Source organism: Aphelocoma coerulescens, chromosome 3 (assembly GCF_041296385.1).
Source record: "Aphelocoma coerulescens isolate FSJ_1873_10779 chromosome 3, UR_Acoe_1.0, whole genome shotgun sequence".
Taxonomy (NCBI): domain Eukaryota; kingdom Metazoa; phylum Chordata; class Aves; order Passeriformes; family Corvidae; genus Aphelocoma; species Aphelocoma coerulescens.
In genome coordinates, this window is record NC_091016.1 from 122,896,366 (window position 1) to 122,921,948 (window position 25,583).

Consider the following 25,583-nt stretch of genomic DNA (forward strand, 5'->3'; position numbering starts at 1 on the left):
CCAGGCTCTGCTCCGGGGCCCAGCAATGGCACCAGAGGAACGGGCAGGAGCTGATCCCAGGAAGTTCCACTGGACACGAGGAAGAACTTTCCTGTGCAGCGACCGAGCCCTGAACAGATTGTCCAGAGAGGGTGAGGAGTCTCCCTCATGGGGGATATTCCAGACCTGTCTGAACACAGCCCTGTGCTCTGGGATGGCCCTGCTGGAGCAGGAAGGTTTGACCACATGGCCCTCTGTGGTCCCTTCCAACCTGACTCACTCTGTGATTCTGGGATTCATGGGAAATGTTTTATTTTGAGACAAAGATGGTCTTCTGTCTCCATATTCCATCTTCTGAAGTAGCTAAGCATGTCCATCAGGGATGAGGTGCATCTCCCATGCCTTGGCATGTACAGGGAAGAGGGAGACCAAGAGCTTGAAGGCAGATTTGCAGGTGTAGGCGTAGCCTTTCTGTCCCAATTTTACCTTCTTGCCCTTGTTTTACAAGGAGTCCCAAGCTGAGAAAGGCAAACCAGACCCTTTATCCCATTCAGGATCTCCAGACCTTTGAGGAGGTTCTTGTTAAGCCCACGCTCAACATCCACCCTGGCTCGTCCATTCATTGTTCATGCCCTGCACCCTTGGTGTTAATCCCAAAGTCATTTTACACTTAAAATTCACACGTCCACCCCAAAACGCCTCAGAAAAAATGAGGGGAGATAGATGAAGAGATCAGAGGGGCTTCCTGCAACTGGGCTCTGCAGGAGCCACCCATCATCCATCCCCATCCATCCTCCATCTCCATCCTTTGGATCTGCCCACGCACGCCAGTTTTGATGAGGAATTTTTGGAGCCTGGCAGAAGAGCGTCTTTCCTGTGAAAGCCACAGAACATCAGGTTCCATCTCCCGAGCCGGCTCTCAAACACAGAGCCAAACCATCCCCAGCTCTCCCTGTGCTCATTAACGTGCAACTGGGAGAGAGGCAGGAACTTCCTAATGACTCGCGGCTCCAGAGCGGTGCCGGCGCTTTTGTCATTCCTTGTGTCGGAGCTGGTTCCACCTTTGATTCTGCTGGTGCTGGGAGGGGACTGCTGACAGCAAAGGCTGAAAGCAGGAATCATCAGGAGAGGAGATGAAGGCCCAGCCTAACACCTTTTTTTTCTTGTCCTGTGCATTTAAAGAGCTGGGCTGGATAATCTGGAGGTTTGGATGGCAGGAAACACCTGGTTTTTGAACGGCTGTAGCAATTTAAATGGGGGAACTCAGAGACAGTTGGGGTTTGGGTTTTTTTTCATCATCTCTTTTGCATAGTTTTTGTTGAAGCGGTGGTCATGGGAAGAGCTGGAGTTAACTGGTATATGCTGTAATTCCTGCTCACCGCTGGGAAAACAGGCAGAAAACCATCAGGAAATCAGGCCCATAACTCCAGGGGCAATGGAGCAGTTTATTTGCCACGGGAGATACGAATCTGGATTTCACAACAGCATCACCAGGGGGTTTGAGCATCACTTCCCAAAAGCAGGAGGGTGAACAGGGTCCTCTGCTGTACCTTGTAATGAGTTGGTGAAGCCGAGACAGCAAAAGACCTGTGTTCAGATCCTCTCCAGAATGATTTGCAGGGCCACAGGCTGGAGTGAGCTTTATTTATCACCTTCATATCCCCCCTCCCCGGCACTGGTTGTGGGGCTGGTGACCATCCTGCACACACAGGGGTGAGGCTTTCACCATGCTGGCTCCTCCAAAGGGAACATCCAAAAGGTACAGCCCATCCTGCAGCTGTCCAAGGCCAAGTTGGACAGATCCCTGAGCAAAATGAGTTGAAGATGTCACTGCCCGTAGCAGGGGTGTAGCACTGGATGTCCTTTAAGGGCCCCTTCTAACCTAAAATTCTCCTATGATTCTACCAAAGTAAGTATTTCAATTGTCACACCATTACATTATTATATCACTGCAAACCAACCAAACCTCACAGGCACTACCATTTATTGCACTGTTGTTTTTGCAGGCGATAGGTGATTTACTAAAGTGTTAATTTCCTATAGCAAAAGTTATAATGGGAAACCAAAGTAAAATTGATTTTAAATTACCATGGCAAGCTTGCAGAAACACTCCCATTATTCAGAGGAGTGGGTGAAGGCACTGCAGTTTTCACTGCTGGAAGGAAAATACCTTATTTATTATCAGGGGCTCTTGAGTGGCGTTGCCAGGCTTTGGTGACACCATCGTGGTGGAATCCTGTTATTAGGGAACATTTTCTTGGCTGAGAACAAGCTGGTCCATGAAGAAAAGCCGTGTTACTGGTGGTTATTTATTGTTTTATCTTGAAATGGTTCTGGCGGGGATGGTGCTGTGGCAATCACCAAGTAGCTCCCTGACTTGGATCGGGGTAACAGCAGGAATTGCAGGCATGACTTTGCCTCCTGGGGACTTGTCCTTGATATTCCTAAAAGCATGGATCACCCCTTCCTGCATGGACAGCTGCCCTCAGTTGGTGCTTCCCGAAAAACACCATTTTTCACTCGAAGGCTGCTGTCCTAAATTAACTTTCACCGAGGGAGGCCAGGGGAGAGCGAGGGGGGCAGATTGCAAAGCCCAAACACAAAAATCTGCTTGAGCCAAGGTGAGGTTTTTTGGTGCTGGCATTGATCAGAAGCAAAATGCAAAATAATCACTCTAATTGTGATGAAAACTAGACCCGAGGACCCTTCTAAAGCCCTAGTAATGAGTTGTGGGGTCACATCCTGAAGGCTTTACCCTTCTCCAGGGACTGTCTGGGGATGAGCAGGCTCTCAGTGTTTGGGGACAGGATCCTGTGCAGGACTAAGGCTTTGTAGAGGCAGCAGCTCTCTCAGACTGCCCTGAGCTCATGGCACCGGAGATGGTTTCCCATGGAACGCTGAGAATATGAAATGTTTACAATAAATCGACATAAGGTGTTATTACATCCTGTCCTTCCTGTTTGATGAGAGCACATCTCTGGAGGAGCTGCCCTGCTGTCTGTACCCCATTCCCTGCAGGCTCTGGACGTGCCCACCCGGTTTTGAAGGCTTGGAGCATTCCGGAGCACGGATGTGGCCAGATTCTGCCTGTTGGCCTCAGGGCCAGACACTGACCCTGAAATTCTCAGTTAATTACTTTATATGAGGTCCCAGAGACTGGAACAAAGCTCGATGCTACTAACAATTCCTTTTCTTGGCCCAATAAATGACACGAGCCCTAAAACTGCTCGTTCCTCACCTGATGCTTCTGCTCCATAAATATCATGTAAGGAAAGTGCCTGTTTGCACTCGGGAGCACGTGGGGACTCCAGCACTGGACACAAATAGTTCACGGGAATGTTTGCTCCCTCAAGCAGAAGGATGAGATCAGACAGATCATTTGAATTCCCTGTTGCCGTGGCTGCGTCCGAGGGTTCACACGCAGATGTTGAGAGCAGCCACAGCAGTAATGTATTTGTTGATATCTAAACCATTCCTAATCCAGCCTGGATTCTAGGGAAAGGGAGAAAGGGAGGCATTTACACAAAAAGATGGATCTATGACCAAATGGAGGCAGGGTGATCTCAGAAATATGGGGTTTACTGTGCAAGACACTAGGGGCAATTTACTCTGATTTCCTAAATCACAGCTATGCTTGTCTGAGGAGTGGAGTCCTGGTGGATATGGCTTCAGAGCAGAAACCAGTGTCGTGACATGTCCAGGGAAGGGAACGGAGCTGGGAAGGGGCTGGAGCAGCAGGAGCAGCTGAGGGAGCTGGGAAAGGGGCTCAGCCTGGAGAAAAGGAGGCTCGGGGGGACCTTGTGGCTCTGCACAACTCCCTGACAGGAGGGGACAGCCAGGGGGGATTGGGCTCTGCTCCCAGGGAATAGGGACAGGATGAGAGGAAATGGCCTCAAGCTGTGCCAGGGAAGGTTTAGATTGGATATTAGGAAAAAATTCTTCACTGAAAGGGTGGTCAGGAATTGGTACAGGCTGCCCAGGGAAGTTTTGGTGTCTCCATCCCTGGATGGATTTAAAAGCGGTGTAGATGTGGCAACTGGGGACATGGGTCAGTGGTGAACACATGGTGCTGGGTTGATGGTTGGAATCAATGATCTTAGAGGTATTTTCCAACCTAAACAATTCCATGACTGCATGACAACCAAATGTCTGGAATGGACCAGGGATGGACAACAAGCACCTAAATGAGACACAGGGCTGGATGTGATAAGTCAAGAACCTACATTTACTGATTGTTTTCAACTGAAATCAAACCCTGTCATAACTAATCCTAAACTCTTCAGATTTGGGGGTTCCTCTGAGTGGTAAAAGTCTCCTTTGCATCACTGCTATGGTTCCAATCCACCCCCGAGAGTTAAGGAGCTTTGGTAGGCTAGGTAATGGTACAGGAAATTATGTCAGAAGCAGAATCTCTAAAATCATGGAACCACAGGTTTTTCATGTTGGTAAAGACCTCCAAGATCATCGAGTCAAACCTGTGACTGATCTTCACCTCATCACCCAGCCCAGAGCACTGAGTTTCCAGGAGTTCCTTGGACACCTCCAGGGATGGGGACTCCAAACCTCCTTGGGCAGCCCCTTCCAATGCCTGACCTACCTTTCCATGAGAAAATTCCTCCTGATGTCCAACCTGGACCTCCCCTGGCACAGCCTGAGCCCATGACAAAGGCAGCAGCAGCCTCTGTATTAGTGGATAAAGGGAATTTCTTTTTCCTCACGTCTCAGGTGTGTGGACATGGAGTGTTGCAGGGCAGGTGTGCACAGACAGGTGGGACAATCTCACTGTGCTTTGAGATGTCCTGACAAGACTCAGAAATTACCAACAAGTCTCAGCACAGTTTTATGCCCTACAGAGCAAACTTGCTGAGGATTGCTCTTTCACACGGGTGTCCCCTGAAACCCACTCTTTCAGGCACGTTTCTTCTAAGGAAAACTGATTTCAGTTTCCCCTTCCTGAATTAGATATTAAGAGAAATTTCCTTAGAGGAAGGGTCGTAAAGCATTGGTACAGGCTTCCCAAGGAAGTGGTGGAGTCACCATCCCTGGAAGTGCTCAAAAATTGTGTGGACGTGGCACTTGAGGATGTGGTTTAGTGGTGAGCGTGGTGGTGGGGCTGGGCTTACAGTTAGACTTGACAACCTTACAGGTCTTCTCCAACCTTAATGATTCCTCAATTCTGTGATTCCTGCCAGTCTGTAAAAGTACCTGGAGTGGTTTTTCAGCCTCAGCCCTGATCCTTCTAACAGGGTTTGGAGGGGACTGGTCTGAGTGAACAAAATCCAGTTGGGATGGTGATGACACTGGGGGTGTCAGAAGGGGCTTTTCTCCTCCCTCCCAGCCAGGGCAAGAATGCCTTTGTGAGGGGCTGTGGTTTTTGGCAGGGTTCCTGACCTCACCTGACCCATCAGCAAAATTCCCAGCTCACCCAGATTCCTGGTGTGCTCCTTCCCTGATGGCTGAGATGAGGCAGCATTGGTGGGAAACCAAGAGTCAGGTTTTGGCTCCTCCACAAGATCCCTGTGTGACTGCAGGCGATTTATTGCATCTCTCAGTGCCTCGGTCCCCTGCTGTTAATAACGCATCCTTTCTTTTGCTGTGGTTCTGTCCTTGTCAGTTTAGATTGTAAATCCTTTAGGGCAAGAGCTGTCTCTTACTCTGTGTGTGCTCTGGACTCGGCACAATCCAACTCTGATCTCAGCAGAAGCCTTTTAACGTTGCTCTCACATAAATATCAGTGATACTTGGGATCCAGGGCTCCTGGCTTCCGTGCCTGGGTCTCTCAACCCCGCACTGCAGCCAGGGATGGGTTTATTTTACCTATTGCTAAAACAAAGAATGTCTGAAAGAGCGATCAGAAGGTTGGGGAGAACAGGATCTGTTTATGAATAACTTTAATGTGGGGTTGATGGGGTGCAAGAGTTGAAAAAACAGTTGGGAATGAAGGATATGATTATTAAGGATTAGATTTGGCTTCCTGATAAAAAGTCCTAAAGGAAACAATGGAAGGGGTTGCACTTACTCATAGAACTGCTCCCACACCAGAGCAAAGGATTTGTGGGAAGTGTCTTGGCTCCACTCCATGACTGTTATCCTGCTCCTTCACACTTCCCAGCCTTCTCCATTTGCTCCCATAACAAGCAAAGCCATCCTGGGAGATTTATTGTGTCCGTGTTCTGCTCTTTGCTGCTACAAACCCACCAAGGGAGCTCCCAGATCCCCTTTGGGTGCTGTCCCCTTCTCTAAGCACTGAGCAGTGACATCTTTGAGCTGGTGACAGAGGGACCAGCAGCCCTGGAGGCTGCAAGGACAGAAGGTCCTGGTAGCTGTGGCTTGCAGGGACATGCACACTGTGCTGTCAGTCTCACAGCAAGGGATTCTTCCAGCTGGTTTGGGCAGCAGGGGCAAGATCCCCATAGGAAACAGATGGATGGAGCAATGAATAGAGGGAGGAAGAGGAGGACATGTCTCTTCCTTGTCCGCAGCAGGGTGGAGTTGTCCTGCCTGGTTCCATGGCCTGTTGCTGTAGAGATTCCCCTTTTGGACTGAGACCCAGGAGCTCCAAAACATTCAAGATGCTCTGGGGGGCTCAGTGCACCTTCAGATGTGGGTCTAGAAAGGCAGAGGTGTTCTTCATGACCTGTATCCCCCCTGCCAGCAGTCCATGGATATCTTTGATATCCTCTGAAACAGTGCCAGATGCCTGTGAGTCTTGCCCCTGGTCTCCAGCTACTTCAGAGATGCCTTGGAGAAGCCAGTAGGGGATGCTGGAGCATTTCCAAAGGATGGAAACAGAGATGGGGAGGGGGCTGGAGCAGCTGAGGGAGCTGGGAAAGGGGCTCAGCCTGGAGAAAAGGAGGCTCAGGGGGAACCTTGTGGCTCTGCACAACTCCCTGACAGGAGGGGGCAGCCAGGGGGGTCGGGCTCTGCTCCCAGGGAACAGGGACAGGATGAGAGGGAAAGGCCTCAAGTTGAGCCATTGAAGGATTAGGTTGGATATTAGGAACAATTCATTCACAGAAAGGGCTGTCCAGCCCTGGCCCAGCTGCCCAGGGCAGGGGTGGATTCACCATCCCTGGATGGATTTAGATGTGTGGATGTGGCACTTGGGGACATGGCCAGTGGTAGACTTGACCCTGGTGGGTCAGCAGTTGGACTTGACGATCCTTAAGAACTTTTCCAAGCTCAGTGACTCCATGATTCTGTGATTATGCACAGGATCGATTTCCATGGGGATTCCATCAGAAGGCAGTACCACTCCTCTGTGTGGGGAAGGACATGGAAACTATGGGGTAGGCTCTGTTCTAGACAAGAGCTACTCATGGCATGTGTCACCTTCCCAAAGCTGTGCATTTGCTCCACAGGGGGGAAAAAAAAGCCAAATTAAGAGATGATGGAAACAAAAAATATCCCAGCCAGCTCTGGGAGCTCCCATTCCAGCTGCCAGATGGGAATGAATTCCATTTTAGCATGAACTTTGCTCCCCACAGGAAAATTACCTTCCTACTTGTTATCATGGCATTGCCACAGCCTCCATGTCCCCCAAATCTTTTCCATGGGGTAAGTACAAGTGGTTCCTCAAAATGACTTCTCCAAATGACAGCAAGGAGGTGAGAGGCATCTGATAGGGAAGTGATGCCAAAGAGATGGGAGACAGCTGGTATCAGCCATCAGCTCTCAGTCAGTTGTCTGGACCCTTCTGTAGTCAAGGAGAGGAGACAGGAAATCTGTAGGAGGTGTTGCAGACACTTATCTGAAGATGGGATGAGTGGCTTTCTGGAAATCTCTCTCTCTGTTGATAAATGAGAGAATAGAGATGATGAGTTTGGATCAGTTTTCCCGCTTTTGAACAGCTGAAGTGAGGAAGGAAATCCCATTTGAGGAGACTTGGGTCAACTGCGGTGACTCCAGAAAGATTTCCAGCCACACGAGCTTGGGCTTCACAAAAAAAGCTGTGACCAACTGGAGCATTCTGGGCCACCCCAGGGGCTTGGGGTATCAAAGGGGGGAAACATATGACACAAAATATTCCATACATGCCAGGGAAAAAGGCTGCACGAGGACAGCACGGGGAAAGGGACTCGATCCCAAAGCTACTTTAAAAGGTGCAGGCTCAGTGTCCTGCTTTTGGCTGTCACCTCAAGTGGCAGGACACGCAGGCAGGGGGGTGGGAGGTAGAGACTTTAATTCCCTCCGGAGCCTGGAGATGACTCAAGCCTGCAGCATCCTCTTTCCAGCAGAGTGTCCTCATGAGACCACGCTGGAAACCCGGCCCGCTGGCGCCCGGCCATCCCGCGCGGCCGAGGGAGCTTTTCCGGTGGCAGGGAATCGAGCCCCGGCAAAATCCTCTCCAGGCCACCCTTGGAGGCAGCAGACAAGAGCCTTCCTGACACGCTGCCGTGTCCCAGGAGGTGTTCCAGGGTTGGATATCCTGCCCAGCAGCCCCAACACAGGAACCTGAGAGCTTTGTCTCCTCAGTCGGCTCGGGGGGGTTGATGGGTTTGTCTGGGATGTTCGATGGCCAAGGTCAAGTCCTGTCTTCATGTGTAGCAAAGAAGGGGTTGGAACCCACAGCAAGAGGTGTGAAACCACAGGAAGGGATTTGAACCCACATTAAGGGGTTTGACGCCACAGGAAAGGATTTGAACCAATAAAAAGGGATTTGGACACACAAGGAGGGATTTGAACCCACAAGGATGGATTTGAACCTACAAGAAAGAATTTGAACCTACAAGAAAGGGTTTGAACCTACAGGAAGGGATTTGAACCCACAGGAAGGGATTTGAACCCGCAGGAAGGGATTTGTACCAATAAAAAGGGATTTGAACACACAAGGAGGGATTTGTACCTACAGGAAGGATTTGAACCCACAAGAAAGGGTCTGGACCTACAAGAAAGGGTTTAAACCTACAAGAAAGGGTTTGAGCCTACAGGAAGGGGTTTGAAACTACAAGAAGGAATTTGAACTCTCAAGAAGGGATTTGAACACACAAGGAGGGATTTGAACACACAAGAAGGGGTTTTAATCTACAAGAAATTATTTGAATCTACAGGAAGCAGATTTGAACCCACAAGAAAGGATTTGAACACACAGGAAGAGGTTTGAACCCACAGGAAGGGATTTGAAACAAAAAAAAAAAAGGGATTTGAACACACAAAGAGGGATCTAAACCCACAAGAAAGGGTTTTAACCTACAAGAAAGTATTTGAATCCACAAGAAAAGGTTTGAATCCACAGGAAGGAGTTTGAACCTGAAAAAAAGGGCTCTGAACCCACCTGGACACTCCCCTAGGTGGTAGGAGAGAGCACACAGGGACTGTTCCTAGTTGGGTGTGGAGGTCTGGGCCAACATGTGGGATGGTCTGTTGGAGGCAGGGAAGGATGGAAGATGAAATGATGAATCTTTTGGTGGTCTAGGACAGTCACTGGTGTGGAGCAGGTCTTCCTGTGTCTGCCTGCCATGGCTTACCTGCTTTGAGAGCTCAAAAACTTGATGTTTTAGGGCTCAAATAATGAAGTTTTGGACTAGGATTTGAAGGATTTGTGTCCTGGGCTGACACACTCAGAGTCAGCTGCACATTTTTAACTGGTCAGTCCCTGGCTGTGGAGGCAAAGGGCAACCTGAGCCAGACTGGGAGTTTGTAATGCAGGAGTTGTGACAAGTCCCAGCTCCCTGTGGATGCTCTGCAATCCCAGGTTTATGGGCAGGACATCTCCGGGAGCTCATTCCAGCCAGGTCTGTTGGGGTCTTTCCAAATCTCTGCAAACACAGGAGGACACAAGTGTCACATCCCACAGTATTTGAGGTCCTGACTTCTGTGGAGGGCCAGGCAGGGCTTTTAGGGGCAGGAGGACTGACAGGCAGTGCCAGGCTGCACCTGGGCACTGCTGCAGGGCTCCTTGGAACACGTCCCTCCCCTGCAGAGCTGTCCCCTGAGCCTTGGCCAAGAGCCACCAGCAGCAGGGTGCAGGACAAGTCACTTGAAGGTGGGCAAGAGAAGGGTCCCAAAAGCAGGAGATGGGCTGTGGCACTTCAGATCAGCTACATGGACCTGGCTGGGGAGAAGTGGGTGGTGGGAGGGGGTTCCCCAGGGAGGAGCTAGGGGAAGCAGGGAAAGGGCATTTTGAGCTAGGGGTGAGACCCTCACTTGTGTCCCAGAGTGGTTTGGGGTGGGAGGGACCTTAAAGATCATCCAGTCCCACCCCCTGCCATGAGCAGGAACACCTTCCACTGTCCCAAATTGCTCTAAACTCCATCCATCCTGGTCCTGAACACTTCCAGGGATGGGGAATCCACAACTTCTCTGGGCAACTTCTCAGCTGACCCCAGTGACACCGGAGTTTTTCTTCAACCCACAACTGCAATCTCCCCCAAGTCCAGTTCCTTCAGCTCCTCAACAACCAAGACATCTGCTCTGCTCCTGCTTGAGAGCAGATCCCTGGAGTGTGGAAATCTCCTCCAGGTCCATCCCAACAAGCATCTCCACCACCTTTCCCAGCCAGTTCTGCAACCTCCAACCCACAGCCTGAGCTTTCCCAACCACACTGGCCACACACCTTCCTTCTGGGGAGAAACATTGCCTGGGATCCTTGCCTCACTGCACTGATTTAAATCATCCCTTCTGGAGGCAAGATCAGAGGAGATCAGGAGAAAAACAGTGGAAGCCAAGGTCAGGGCTTTGGAGGCAGCACACAATTCCAGCAGGGAAAGGCTGCGTGTTTGCACTTCGGAGAGGCATTTGGGCAGTAAATGACAGAGGCACTGAATTATTCCGCGGGAGAGGGAGGAGGAGTGAGCACAGGAGGGGAAAATCCATCCATTCATTACAGAAATCAATAGCCCCCACGTGTCACTGAAGCTGGCCTGCCCCCAGAGAAGTGCAAGATGGAAGAGACCTCCACTGCTTTGCTGAGGGGAGCAGAAACTCTGCCTGAGCTCAGCCAGGGGAAGGTGCTGAGGGTGATTATTCAGTTGTGGCTCCTGAGTCACATCCGGATCAATGCGTTCACCAATTTATTGGTGCTTCTGGGATAGATCTCGTGCAAGCAGCTACGACAGTCAATGTTAATGCAAACATCCTCCACTCAGGGCAGGGCAGCTGCCTGGGCTGGAGCAGGAGTGTGAGAGGCATCCAAATGGGCTGGGGAAGCATTTGGAGCAGCAGGAGGTCGAAAGGACATGTGTGAAATGAAAGGCTTTATTTCCTTTGGATGAAGCACTTCCAAAAGGAGCCCATCCAGCAGGGACAGGGAGAAAAGGACCTCCCCAGCTGGAACTTGGACTTGGTGGTCATTTCAGGTCCCTTACAAATGAAATTATTCTATTCCATCCCATCCAATCCCATCCCATTCCGAATTAAACCCCACCAACCACCACTGGCTCAGGGGAAGTCACTTAACCTCTCCACCTCCATTTCTCCACCTAACTGTGCGTGAACATCCCTCCCTTGGGCTGAGCTGCAGGATTCCACACCTCGCCTCCCAGATGCTGCTTGCTGGTAGAAAGATCCTGTGACCTCATTTGTGTCACTTGGATAAACTGGCTGCTGGCACGAGAAGACTCAGCTGCACCCGGAGGGTGGTGGAGTGAGGACGTGGTCAGGTGGCTTCACTTTTATTAAGCTTCAAGCAGAAAGCTCCTTTTAAATTAGTAGGAGATGAGGGAAAAGATAATAATGCTGTGATACTGGGTAGTGCTGTGCCTGGGCTGGTTCTTCTTCTGAACTGGGCCACTAGAAGGTGGTCCTCTTTGCAATATTGCTTAGAACCAGTCTTAACTCAGAGTTACCTCTTAAATGAAACAACTGCAAGCACAGCCACCCACAGGCTCCTGCATAGCTTGACTTGCTGCATTGCATTATATATATCCCCACTGGGAGCCCCCAGCAGCTGGGAGAAATCCTGCAAACAGGCAAAGCTGCTGGCAGACCCCTGGTTCATCACAGGGCTGGGAGGAGACTTGGAAAACAATGGTGAGTGAAGCGGGGAAGGATGCTCAGGTGAACTTCCTAAGGGATGTTTCTGCAGGGATCAGCAGGATATGCCAGTGGAAGAGTTCCTGTACCTTCCAAAAAGGCTGTGTCTCCTCTCCTGCTGGCTGAAGACATCCTGGTGGCCTTTGGAAAGCCACCATGAGGGGATGGCGTGGCTTGTCTGAGTCTCCTGTCTCTCCAAAGCCCCGGGAGGCTGTGCTGGGCCAGCAGCGAGTGCGTGTTTGAGAGGTGCTGTTGTACTCGTGGCCCCCTCGAAGAACAGGGAACGTGCACGCTCCAGAACCCGCCAGTACATTTCCTCTGGCCAGGAATAGCTGATGAGTAATACAAAGCAGCAGAGGTAATAAATATTAAAGAGCTGGAAAATGTTAAAGTGCATGGACAGCGGAGCTGACAGGCGCTGTGGGTGTGAAGCGCAGGGATCAGGCTTTGGTCCTCATCCCTCCGAGAAAAAAGTGTAGGAATAAGAGTTGCAATTATTTTTTGTTAATTGTGCGCTGAAAGGCATCGCACATTTGAGCAGGCTGGTGAGCTCATCCCTGGCCCCATTCCCTTTGTGTGTCCCAGCCATGGTTTTCCTGGTGTGATGTGTCTGGAGCAGCAGAGACGCAGCCAGTGGGAGGAAGGAGATGCGACACCAAGGGTCTGAGGAGCCCGTGTGGTGATGAGGTTTTGTTTCCCAGGAGATTGCGTGGCTAAAGGATTGCAGATCTGGATTAAGTTAAGATCATTAAGAAGCTTAACTTTCCCTTCCCTGCAAGTGTCCAAGGCCAGGTTGGATGAGACTTGGAGCAACCTGGTATAGTGGAAGGTGTCCCAGTCTGTTGAAGGGGGTGGAATGAAATGAAGTTTAAATTCCCTTCCAACCCAAACCCTTCTGTGAGTCTCTAATTCTGTGGTGGGTGCATTGAAGGCGACGCATGGCAGTTCACGAATGGCATCTGTCCCATCACCAGAGGTCACTGGAGTTGAGGAATCAACGTTCAGGTTCTGCAAACTCTGAACTGCTCCCTGCCCCTCTCAGCCCGTAGTGTGGCTGTTGCTCAGCCAGGGCTGACGGTGGTGGCACTCAGATGCCATTTCTGTGCTGGAATTTTCTTCCACTCCCTGCTCCTCCCACCACACATAATGCTATAAGGTCCATGGGGCAAAGACACCCTCCCCCAATTCTTCCTTCACTTTGCAAGAGCCAAAATGCCCATGAAGACTTTTCTCCCCCTTGTTCTGGTCCCCATCAGGATCCGTGCTGAGGTGCAGCTGGCTGGGACTGACTGCGGTGGGACAACAAGGGTTAAACTCTTTCCTGGCAGGCTGGGAGGACACCGTGTGATTTCTCCGAGCCCGGAGAGGAAGGCAGGCCCTCACTAATGTATGCGCAGCTTCTGTGGAACTAAAAATAGCCATGATCTGAGGCTGTTCTTCCAGGATTTCACAGGCGCTCACCCAATTTTTAGCTCCTTCTCCTCAAAGGGATGGCAAAGCGAAGGCGACAGTCTCAGCCCTCGTGCGAAGCCGCCGCGTCGGGAGCTTTGCTCCAGGGATGCCTCTGACCCCTGCGGCACAGGGGAGCCGGGGATGTGATGCTGAACGCACAGTACGGGCTCTGTGGCGGTCCCTGGCAAGGCTGGGGTGGGCTCAGGCATCCCTGGTAGCTGCTGAGCAGCATCCCGAGGATTTTCTGGGAGTCCTGATGCCCTGCTCTGGATGCAAACGGCGGGCAGAGCACGCTGCAGCTGGCAGCGAGCCACAGCTCTGACCCTGGCAGCTCTGCAGCAGGCAGCAGCTTCTTTTCAGCTGCACCAGCTCTTCAAGAACCAGCTCCCCTTTTCCTAAGCAGAATCCTTTCCCCCTAAACCCTTCCTGGCTGCTGTTTCTCTGGCATGCTGTTTGAAAATCCCAGAGCATCCACCTCCTCAGCTCCACAAAGCCACTCTCCATGGAGGGTTAGGAGAGGCTTTGCTGCATGGAAAAGTCTTGTCTGGTGATTTCAGGTCCTGCTGAAGCATCTGTCACCCTGATGGCCGGGGAGAGAGTAGGTACTGTAAATTCAGGGAATGCTTTCCTAGAATCCATATCTCTTCCCTGATCTCCCAGTGACAGATGTGACCCCCTTGTCTTTTCCAGCAGCCAGAGTGTGGGAATGGAAATGTCTCCCTCTGAGTGAGGGAACAAATTCCCATTTCTGTTACTGTGATCGTGGGGTCCACGTTGGTTTTTGAGGGTTCAGAGCAGAGGCAATCTGCAGTGTTTGTTTGGATCTCTGGATCCACTACCCCAAACTGGTTTGTTACACCCCTCGGGAAGTGGGAAACCCCTAGAAGAAGAAGAAGAAAACCACAAGTTTTCCATGTCCAAGGGACTCACTGACAGGAAAAGTCATGGCTTTGCCCTCTCCTGCTCTGCATCCTCCACCAAGGGATCTCCGTGAGGAGATGAAGATGTGTCCCTGCCATTGACTGGTATCCCAGAGTAATGCCAACTTCTCCTCTCCTGAGATATCCCATGGCTCTGGTGAATCCACGATGCCAAATCATTTCTCAAGACCATCTGGGTTAAAACACTGTAATGTGACCCATCCTGTTCAAAGGGTGATGGGAGCTATTCCCATGTGCCTCTGAGCATCATGAGCTTGAACATTCATATTTTCGGAGTCCACAGGCATTTATTTGGGATTTTCTTTGGCATTTCAGGGAACTTCCCTGAAATTTCTCTTGCTCGGAGCCAAGACAAGTCAATCCAGACCCCTCGGCGTACTTTCAAGGCTTTCAGCTGTTCCTGCAGGACTTGCTGGATTGGGACCAGTTTTATTTCCACGAGAAGAGCCCCGATGCTAAACCTTATTTTCACAAACACACTTGAAGCAAAAACTCAGTCTGAGTCCAACTTCCTGGTCCCTGTGTAAAGCTGTTTAACAGCTTTGATTTAAAACAGAAGGCTTTGCCAGAGGCGATAGCACCGAGTGTCGGAGTATCCTTTAAGCAAATAAGCGTGTGCAAAACAGGGAAGGGACTGGGGTTTAAGTAGTCATAGGTAACTTAGGCGGGGAATCCGTGATAAAAGAGAGCATTTGGCTCAGTGCTAGGACCATCCCACGAGTGATAGATGCTGTGACATGTCTCTGCAGCACCCATCACTTGGATACCCTCTCCAGCAGCCCCTGCTGCTCTGCCTCCTGCTTCATGCAGCATGGAGATGGTTCCCACATTAAAATCACAAGGAAAGGGCATTTATGCCGTGGTGCTGGAAAGGTCCTGGGATTTGTTCTCCTGTTTTAGAGCTCTACGTCTCGCAAAATAATTGACAAGTGAAAACACAAACATGATTTCTACGAGCCTGGGTCGAGACAATGGTGGCTCCTGCTACAAAGCTATTCTCTGATTCTGTATTGATTTACTGAGCAGAGATCTGGAAATGGGGATTCTGCAACCTGGATATCCAAGGGAAGCCTTCAGCCATGGGGATGCAGCAAGGAGAGGCTGCCTGGCTGCTTCCAAGATCGGGGTTGTGGTGAATATGTCAACAACACATTCAGGACTATTTTTGCAAATAAATAAACACTGGGCAGGCTCTGGCTAAGCACTGATAGTTCAGTAACAGCCAGGCTGGGGAAAGATTGACAAATCAGTGCCAAAAAGTGGGGCTGTTTAGGGCTAACACTTCCTTATGGTTTGTTTCTCTTCTTCTGGTTGTGATCTTTCAGCCTGTGAGTCAGAGAAAATTACTCTGCAGCTGGGGAAGGAGAGCAGTCCCAGAGACAAACCCCAGAAACATCCCCCAGATGGAGCAACACGAGCAGCTCCTGCACCTTTGGCCTCTGGAGTTTTATCTGCAGTGATGCCCTTGCCCCACTTTCCTGCCCTGTGCAGCTGCTGGAGGTTGTGACCCCAGTGTCTGTCAGCAGGATGAAATCACACCTGCAGCCCTGCCTCTGCTCCCACAGTCCCAAATATCCACTTAAACCTTCAGCAAAAAGGGATTTGAACCAAGACCAGGAGCGCTGCCCCAGAGGAGGGGGTGTAGGTTTATGTCCCCTTTGCCTGGCACTGCCACCAAAGCAGTAATTTCAGAGGAGCCAGGCACATTGCTCTGGAATTATCAGTCACAGCACCCTGTTTCGTGTATCAGAACCCCCAAATTATCAGCCATGAGTTAAATCAGCCTGCAAATGCCAAAGCTGTGGAAGCCAGATCCTAAAAATCCTACAGTGTCATGATTTTATTATCTCTCTCCAACTATTTGATGGAATTTACTCTTTCCAAGGAGGGGATGATTTGTAGATTTTCTTCAAGTAGTGGAAGTGAGCTTGGGCTGAAAATCATTTCACCATCCCTGGGAATGTTCAAAAAACCTGTGGATGTGGCACTTGAGGACATGGTTTGGTGATGACCATGGTGCTGGGCTGATGGTTGAACTCAGTGATCCAAGAGGTCTTTTCCAAGCGGAATGATTCCATGATTCTGAAGTGATTTGGGTTAAATGTTGGAATAGGATGCCCAGAGGGGCTCTGGAATCTCCATCCTTGGGGATTTTCAAAACCCAACTGCACCAGACCATCCTTCTCTAACTTCAAAGTTATCCCCACTTGGATGGGAGCCTTGGTCCAGAGACCTCTAAAATCTCCTTCCAGCTGAAATTCTTGTATGGTTCCACGATACGATCCTTCCCAACATAAGTTTTACAAATCAGATGCATCTTTTGAGGTTGGTGTGCAGTAAAGCCATCTGTGCTTTAAAACAGCTTCAGACTGGTTTAGAATATGAAGTTGTAACAGTTTATCCTGTGCAGCAGAAGACTGGGACAATCATTCCTTCAAATAAAAAATTGCAGTTGAACACTTGGCAAAAAAGTGAGAGTTTCTATAACAAATTATTAATTCTTTAATAGGAGCTGATAGAAACAAGTAGATAAGACTTAGATCAGAAACTAGGGCAGGGCAGAAGGACTAAACCCCTTGATGAACCCGCTCCTTCTTGCATTTTATTCCTTTTTAGTTATAAACCATATGAGAAAATCCCCAAAAGTTGTTAGAAAGCACTGAGAACTCCCATTGTGAACATCAGGGCCCTCATGAAGGTCATCAAAATGATGATTTAAGTGTGTGTGGTTGGGATGACCTGTGAGGAGGCTGGATTAGAGTTTGTGCAGAAAGAAGGATCCATTTCTTATTTTTGAGGTGGGAAGTGATCTTTCCCAGGTCAGCACGGTTTCAGCCCAACACAACCAGCAGGGCTGTAAATAAGTCCTGCACACCTTTCAAGGCTCAGGCCAGACCAGGAACAATTCCCTAGAGATAATTGGGATGTATCTCCTTGCTCTGGAGGAGTTTGATGCTGTGGGAGCAGCCAGACAAAGCTGTGGAATATCAGCACCCGGATGGGACCTCATAATTCCTATTTGATACTCGAACTAGGAACAATAATAATCCATCTGTGAATCCTTATCACTGGCATGTGACATTATAACAAAGAAAACAACTAATAAATGTTGATATTGAGCACGTTAATGGTGATGTCAACTTTGAGTTTGTTTTTTTTAATAGACAGCGTTTCACTTTCATGCTCCCCTGTCCCTCCAGTGCTGCGTCTCCTATTCCTTTTATATCAGTTAGAATGAAAATAATTCATTAAAATTAAAAAAGCGGGCCAAAGCCGCAGCTGGGGTAAATTGCCAGAGCCCTGTGGATGCCAGCTCACTCCAGCTGAGATCTGGCCTCATGTAACCTCATTGTAAGGGGATGTTCAGGCAGCCTCTGCTCCGAGCCTTCCAGCCCAGCAGTTACACATGTCCTCGTTTCCTCCCCTCTGAGGAGTGGGATTTTAATCTGGGAACACCCTCCAGTACATGAGGCCCCTTGCAAGAGGATGAAGTGGCAGGAGGGTGAGCCCTCAGCTGAATGGCACCCCCCATTCCCAGACTCTTCCTCCAGGAGGGAGCACCAGGGAGAAGGTGGGTGCCATGAGGTGGTGCCCATCCATATGGTGTGTGTTGCTGCCACGTCACCAAGGTCACACGCACACTCCTGTAGTGCCGGGATGTATTTCTGAACATGAGCCAGCAGAGTTACAGGTGGCCAAGAAGTCCAAGGGCTTCCTGGATGGAATATCCAGCAATGGTGTGGCCAGCTGGACCAGGGCAGTGCCCATCCCCTGTGTTGGCACTGTGGGGACACCTCCAGACGTGGGGACAGTTCTGAGACCCTCCTGACAAGAGAGACCTGGAGGGGCTGGAGCGTGTCCAGAGAAGGGAACAGAGCTGGGGAAGGGGCTGGAGCACCAAGAGAGGCTGAGGGAGCTGGGAAAGGGGCTCAGCCTGGAGAAAAGGAGGCTCAGGGGGGACCTTGTGGCTCTGCACAACTCCCTGACAGGAGGGGGCAGCCAGGGAGAGTCAGGCTCTGCTCCCAGGGAACAGGGACAGGATGAGAGGAAATGGCCTCAAGCTGTGCCACATTGTGGCATCACCATCACATTGGGGAACAACCACCCATGGAAGTGTTCAAGAAGTGTGGATATGGCATTTGTGGACATGGTTTACGGTTGAACACGGTGGTGCTGGGTTGCTGGCTGGACTTTATCTTCGAGATGTTTCCCAGCCTCAGCGATTCTGTGATTCTGTGGTTGGGTCTGGCTGAGATGGAGTTTGTTTTCCCCACAACAGCCCCCACACTGCTGTGCTTTGCATTTGGAGCTGGGAAGGTGTTGGTAACACCCCAATGTTTTGGCTACCACACAGCAGTGCTCCCACAGCATCAGAGCTGTTTCTCCAACATTCCACCCCACCACAAGGCTGGGCATGAGCAAAATCCATTTTCCATATACCTGTACTAATAAACCGGGTAATTTCAAGGCCTTCTCATGGGCATTGCAGCTTCACCACTCCTGTGCAGGGCCAGGGGTTGGACTCAATGATCCTTGTGGGTCCCTCCCAGCTCAGGATATTCTGTGATTCCATGCCAAATTCTGAGTGTAATCATTAGATTGGTCCAGGCATATTCGGACTCTCCCAAGTCATCATAACCTGTGCAGGCTTCAGTAATCTGTAAGGGCCAGGGATCATTCCAAGTGCTGAATATGGAGGAAGTTTCCTGGTTTTGGAGGCTGAGAGAGTTCATTTCTTGTGTCTTGGTCCACTGGCCTCAGGAAAAGTGATCAGACTGTTATAGCCTGAGATTCCTGCCCTTGGTCAGCTTGTGGCCATGTGGGACAGGCCACCAGGACCCTTCTGTCCTCAAAGCACAGCCCAGGGCCTGTCCTGATGTGCCTTTCTGTGCTCCCACGACCCTTTTACACATCCACAACCTCCTCCCCTCAACCAGTCTGTTGCCAGAGGCGTCCTCCTACATTTCCTGGTGCTTCTGGGAGCCACCTCTGTGAATCCAACCGTGCCAAGGCCCAGGCGTGACCCTGCAATAGTTCACCCTGTAAAATTGTCAACAAAATCCCTGGAAATTTTGGCCAGGGCTAACTAAATGGACGTAGCCACAAGGAGTCAAGCCTTGCCAGCTGGCCGTGGACTGCTTCATTTCATGACACAAACCCAGAGCCTCAGCCTCCAGAATCCAATCCGTGTCATCCACATGGAGCAGCTTTTTCCACGGCGCTCAGGGTGGGTTGTGCTTTTTCAGCAGGAACACCTCCTCTTCTCCCTCCCAGTGAGCTCCTGCAGCTCTTTCCAAAGGTTATTTGACCACATCTGGTGGATTTGGCTCCTTAAAAAGGCACTTTGGTGCAGGGACAGCAGTGACTTTGACCCGAGCAGTTCGTGTGCTGCTGTGACATACGTAGTAAATAAGCGTGAGGGTAATTATACCAACAGGAATTCTGGGAACCCTGCCAGGAGGGAGGGGACAGCCAATCCTTTGTGCACTAAAAAAATTTTAAAAAAACATCACCCCAATCCCCCTCCCAACCTCAAATTAGTTCTATCTCTTGAGGCCGTGATGAGACTTAGAACTAAAAATACGCACAAATATACACACTCGTATATAAAAATAGCCAGCATTCAAAGAAAAAAAAAAAAAAAAAGCCCAAAGTTGGGCTCCTGTATCCAAAATTAAGCTCTTAAATAAATAAATTAGCCTGATTTTCAAAAGCACAGAGCAGTGAATGGTTTTCACTGACATAAGAGGAAGCATGGTGTTGCTAAAGATTGAAGATCAGGCCTGAATATGGATTTGCAACTCTAATTATAGAAGCCTGTTTGCTACCAGCTTGACCGAGAACAACGAATTTCAGGTGAAATGACATTGATTTTTTTTTTTCTTCTTTTTTCCGAGTTTGTCTACACTTAACCAGTGTTAGGAAAGGCTGGAAAGGCCCTCAAAGAAGTAAATAAAATACCACAAGGAAACGGATAAACTGGACTAAAACTGTTTACACCAGTTTTGTACATTCGTGTGAGGAAATAGGGTTAAGAATTATCAATGTTGGAGCTGGGTGAATTCTTAGGTTGATTAATTAAGTGGGTATTTATTAATTGGTGAAAGCCCAGAAGGTAGAAATATTACTTTTCCCAGTTATTCTCACAATCCACTGGCATCAAGAAGGAATAGGATTTTAGTCCTCCCTTTCCTCTCTTTGCCAGATTGGGGTCTGAAGGATGCTGAAGACAAAGCACCGTATTTTTTCATGGATCAAAGAGAGTAAATAGGGAAATGTATTTACCTTTAGCTGCAAATGGTCCTTGGAGCTGCTTTGCTCACACTGTCCAACATTTCCCAAGGGGTTCCTGAGGTCACAGTGATACCCTGAGAGGCCTCCTATAAACAGAGACTAGACAGGAGTAAGGGAATAAAGGTAGGTATTTATTTGAAAGGCCTTCAAAGGTACCCCTGGGGAGCCAGAGGCTACTGCCAAGATGGACCCTGAGATGGACAGCAGCTCACACTTTTATAGGTTTGGCTCATTTGCATATCACAGTTAATTCTCCAGTTAAAGGTTCAGTTTAATGATGTAATTCCCCTCAGCTTGCCACCCTCTCAAAGGCTTTTGGTTTATGCTTTTTGGGCCTAGGACGGTCTGGGTGTCCTTGGAGAGCAGGCCCAGAGAGGCTTCGTAGAGACCTAGCATGAGAGAGCAGAAGTGAACAGGCTACAAGAAACTTCAGAGTTACACACTGGGCAGTACAGGATTTGAAAAGCATAAAAGTTAAAACCTAAGGCATCAACAGTCCCATAGGATAGGGACAGAATTGTCCTTTGGGGTCAGATTGGGCAGGGCTGGGATTTTTGGTGTGAAGGAATTATGTCCACCCTGGCTAGAGGAACATCAGCAGGTAGGGCTGTGCTCCATTCATGTGGTGTTTAGAGGCAGGGGACAGCACTAAAAGATCTGGGGTTTGATGCCAAAAACACTTTGAGAGCACCTTTTTGGTGCTCTCTGACTCGGTTTTCCCATCCATGAAGAGGCACAATGCAGGTGACCTTTGCCAACAGTGAGGGAGAACTTGGTGTTTGTGCCATTGCCACTGATGGAGACAGGATCAGGGCATTGTGTCAATCCCATGTATTTGAATGTTTTTCCGTGCCTTCTGCCTCCATGAATTGGTGTCGTATCCTCTTTCTGTGGCCAGTAAGAAAAATGAATGCTTAAACTGTGTGGATGGTGATGAATCCCTAGAGATTCACCCTAACCCCAGAGACCCAGGAGAAGTCATTGCAGGACATTGTGTCCCTCCTGGAAATTTCTTCTGATTCTTTTTGAGTGGCTCAATGTCATTGTTGCAGTTTGGTTCAGCCAACCTGGGGGGCTGGGAAAAGTAAAGATGGTCTTAAAAATAACCCAAAAATTGAGAAAGCTGTTGGAAACAGCAATGTGGGAAAGTAGAGGTGTAGGAAATGTGCACTGTAAGAAGGCAATTAGAGAATTTTTTTCTGGAGGAAAGGAGGCTCAGGGGGGACCTTCTTGACTTCTTCAACTCCTTGCCAGGAGGGTGGAGCCAAGGGGGGGTCGGGCTCTGCTCCCAGGGAACAAGGGACAGGATGAAAGGAAACAGCCCCAAGGTGCACCAGGGAAGAAGCAGGTTGGACATCCAGAAGAATTTCGTCAGGGAAAGGGTTATCAGGCAGTGGAAAGGGCTGCTCAGGGAGGTGGTGGAGTCCTCATCTCTGGAGAGACTTAAAAACCATGTGCATGTGGCACTTGGGGACATGGGCTAGTGATGGACTTGGCAATGCAGCAAGAATGGTTGAACTCGATGATCTTAGAGGTATTTTCAAACCTTAATCATCTATGATTCTATGGAACTGTGAATTTTTTTAGTCTGGAGAAAAGAAGGGTTTACATGGCAACTATGTGCAAACAGGTGAAAGGCTGCTGCAGGGTGAAAACCAATAAATTCTTCTTGTCCGTGGCTGAGGTAATGAGAAATGAGTGGTTTAACCTTCTGAAGAAAGGTTTAGGTTTTGTGAACCAGCAGGAATGGGAGCTTCTGGGGAAGCGGAGACCATCCAAGACCACAGGACAGATTTGGTGGAAAGAGTTTGGCAGAGGTGATGAGGGGCAGCACCTTATGGGCAGCACCACTCGGCTTTTGGTGGCCCTGTGTCGCTGACATTCTAAAAACCATTGCATTCTCCTTTTCTCTGCTTTCTCCTTGAGCCACGACACTCTCTCTGACTTTGCCGTTGCAGCTAAACTGCATTTATTTAATTCCTGGCATGGGTGAAGGGAAGGCAGGATCCCTGTGCCGTGCTGCAGCTCCTGGGGTTGGGGTCTTCCCATGGAAATGCCAAGTTCAGGTGGTGGATTTGGGCGCGTTGGGAGAGCAGGTGCTCCACGGCCATTTCCATCCCACTCGGGGTCTGCTGTGGATGTCACACCAGTGTCACCAGTGTCGTATGTGACTGGCGTAGCATTTTCTCGAGTGTCGAGCCCCATCTGGTGGCTTTCCTGCGTCATTTTTTTTGTGTCTTTGCAGTTCTCTTTCGGGATTTTTCGCCTCCTGTGCCAGTCAGCTGCGAGCGGGCAGGGAGGATAAGATGCTGGAGAAAGGGCAGGGCTCGCAGAGCTGCCTCTGCTTCTCTCCCAGCTCCCCATCCCTGGGTGTAATTCGGAGATCCAGAGGCTCTCCAGGCTTACGTCCTTCCCTCCTGCTCTCCCCGGCTGTGCAGTCTCGCCCGAGTGGCAGGGAATGATCTAATCGTTTTGGCCAAACCCCAGTTTGTGCCGTGAGCCCCTCCCAGAGCCTCCAGAAGGCGCTTCATCCCACTGCCGTGCTGGCAGCGGAGCTGGGACAGATGAACAGTCCCGGGAGGGGACATTTCCCACTACTGACTGGCTTGGGTGACCAGCTTTAGGGTCAGCATTAGGTGAAATGGTTCCCATCCCAAACGAGGTTACAGCTACCGCTCAGGATGAGAAGGAGGAAGACCCAATATTAGGTTGTCAATCCCTGGAAGTGTCCAAAGCCAGGCTGGGTGGAGCTTGGAGCAACCTGGGCTAGTGGAAGGTGTCCCTGCCCATGGCAGGGGGTTGGAACAAGATGGTCTTTAAGGTCCCTTCCCACCCAAACCATTCTGTGATACCAACAAGCATTAGAAAGGACCCTGTTAGGGGTCTTTTCTTAAATGCCACAAGTCCTGAGACAGAGGCAATGGTCGAGCTGTGCCTGTCCATGCACGAGACACCTCCTTCTACTCCCTCATTGCCCAAAGTCTCAAAGCTGACCAGTGACAAACTGTGGCCTTTCACATCTGTGCATCACATGTGCTGCAGGTGAAGGTGGGGTCTCGTTGCTCCACCTGTGATGAAATTGGGTCAAATCCAAGAATCACAGAATATTCCGAGCTGGAGGAGACCCACAAGGATCATCAAAGTCCAACTCCTGGACAACTTCAAGGATCCTGCAATGTGCCTGAAAGCATTGTCCAAACACTTCCTGAGCTCTGGCATCTATGAAAGAAGCTCCTTACCAGAGTGCTGGAGGGGTTTAGATGGTCTGCCAAGTATTAGGACCAGTATTTGTTAAGTAGCTTCTCTTCTCGTGATGAAAATTAGGTGAGGGAGTTGTTTCTTGTGCTTCCCAAGCATTCTCAAGCCTTCCCCAGGCTTCACATTTGGGGGGCATTGTTGGGGTCCCAGGGCATCAGTTAAAGTTTTCCTACCCTTGCAATACAAAACCCACTTCATTATACGGTTTCGTTCTCAGGGCAGCATCCAGTTTAAGGCTGAGCTTGATGGTCTTGGAGGTCTTTTCCAACATTAATGACTGGTTGGACTCTAAAAGTGCTCCTCAGATCTTGCAGGAGAGAGTGGAACTGTGCAGCCCCCGATGTCTCCTCAGAACCCCAGTCCCCCCAAACAGGTTTTGCTACAAGTCAACAGCTCACGCCCAGTTTTCCCTCCTGTTTCCTGCAGGTATATCCGAACTATGTACCTGGGGATCCAGAGCCAGAGGCGGAAGGAACACCAGCGGCGTTTCTACTGGGCTATGATGTACGAATATGCAGACGTAAACATGCTGCGCCTCCTGGAAACCTTCCTCGAGAGCGCCCCTCAACTGGTGCTACAGCTCTGCATAATGATCCAAAAGAACCGTGCAGAAACATTACCATGTAAGTGGCCCCCTCTTCCCCATCTTTCCAGCCTCTCCCCTCTGACCCCAGTGCTCAGCAGCTGATGGATGTGTTGCTCACTTCCCACACCCCTGGCTGGGGGCTGCCGCTTTGGGACAAATCTCTGCTGCGTTCGCTGGGTGAAATTTCTTCTCGTTCCTCTGAGGAAAAAAAAACCAACTCAGTGTCAAGGAAAAGATGGGATTCAGCTCTTCCATGCCCAGTCCAGGCGAAAGGAATGATGGTGTTGTCAGGAGGAGGCGGGCAGGCTCTGCTGCTGTGGCACCACTTGCTTGTCGCCTGGCACTGGGCAAACAGGACCATTCCCTGGCTCAGTTTCCCTCCCTACATAAGTAGGGTGATAAAACTGGCCAGATTTGAGTTTGTGTTGTGAGGACAAATGGTTCAATGCCTATGCAATGCTCTGATGGTGTCAAGTGTGAAAAAGGGGCTTTCTTTAATAGCTAAATGCTGTAGGACCTTTTTTGATGAGTGCCCAGGAATTAAGGTCTTGTCATTGGTACCATGGTTCTCACCAAGCCCAGGAAAAGAGAGGCATGAGGCAGTGGAGGGGACTGTGTAGGGACAGAGAGGTAGTGGAGGTTTCAAAGGCAGACAGATGAGATGAGGCTTGGAAGCCACCACAGGGAATATTTTGCCAATTCTGATACCCATCCCTGCTGTGATGTGCTGAGCACGGGGCATCTGTCCCAACTGAGAGGGACATGGCCCTGTCCCAGCCCTGGGATGAGCAGCTCTCCCAGCCCATGGCCATGCTGGCAGCCTGAGGGTGACCAGCCTGAGGGAAAATCGTCCTTTCCAAGGACCAACAGTGGAGCTGCTGGGTTATTCAGCCCCTGCTCAGTGCACACACCAAGGGTGACACTCAGCTTCCCAAAGACAGCCTGGTTGGGCCCTGTCATTTCTGAGGAGTTTTTGGAGCTGAGGTGGGATCTGAAATTTGAATTCTCTTTGGGGTTAAATTTTGCTGGTTTTGCCAAGGTCACCACTGATCTACAGCATCAGGAAGCCTGACCGTTCTCCCTTTCCTCTGTACTTGCAG

At 49.9% G+C, this 25,583-nt stretch overlaps 1 protein-coding gene across 1 annotated transcript in view; it reads left to right on the plus strand.

Moving 5' to 3' along the window:
• Positions 1 to 25,583, plus strand: part of XKR6 (XK related 6) — a 170,045-nt gene that overhangs the window by 123,934 nt on the left and 20,528 nt on the right. The window contains exon 2 of the mRNA XM_069011847.1: positions 24,324 to 24,520. Coding sequence (XP_068867948.1) covers positions 24,324 to 24,520 — 197 coding nt within the window. The remainder of the gene's footprint in view (positions 1 to 24,323; positions 24,521 to 25,583) is intronic.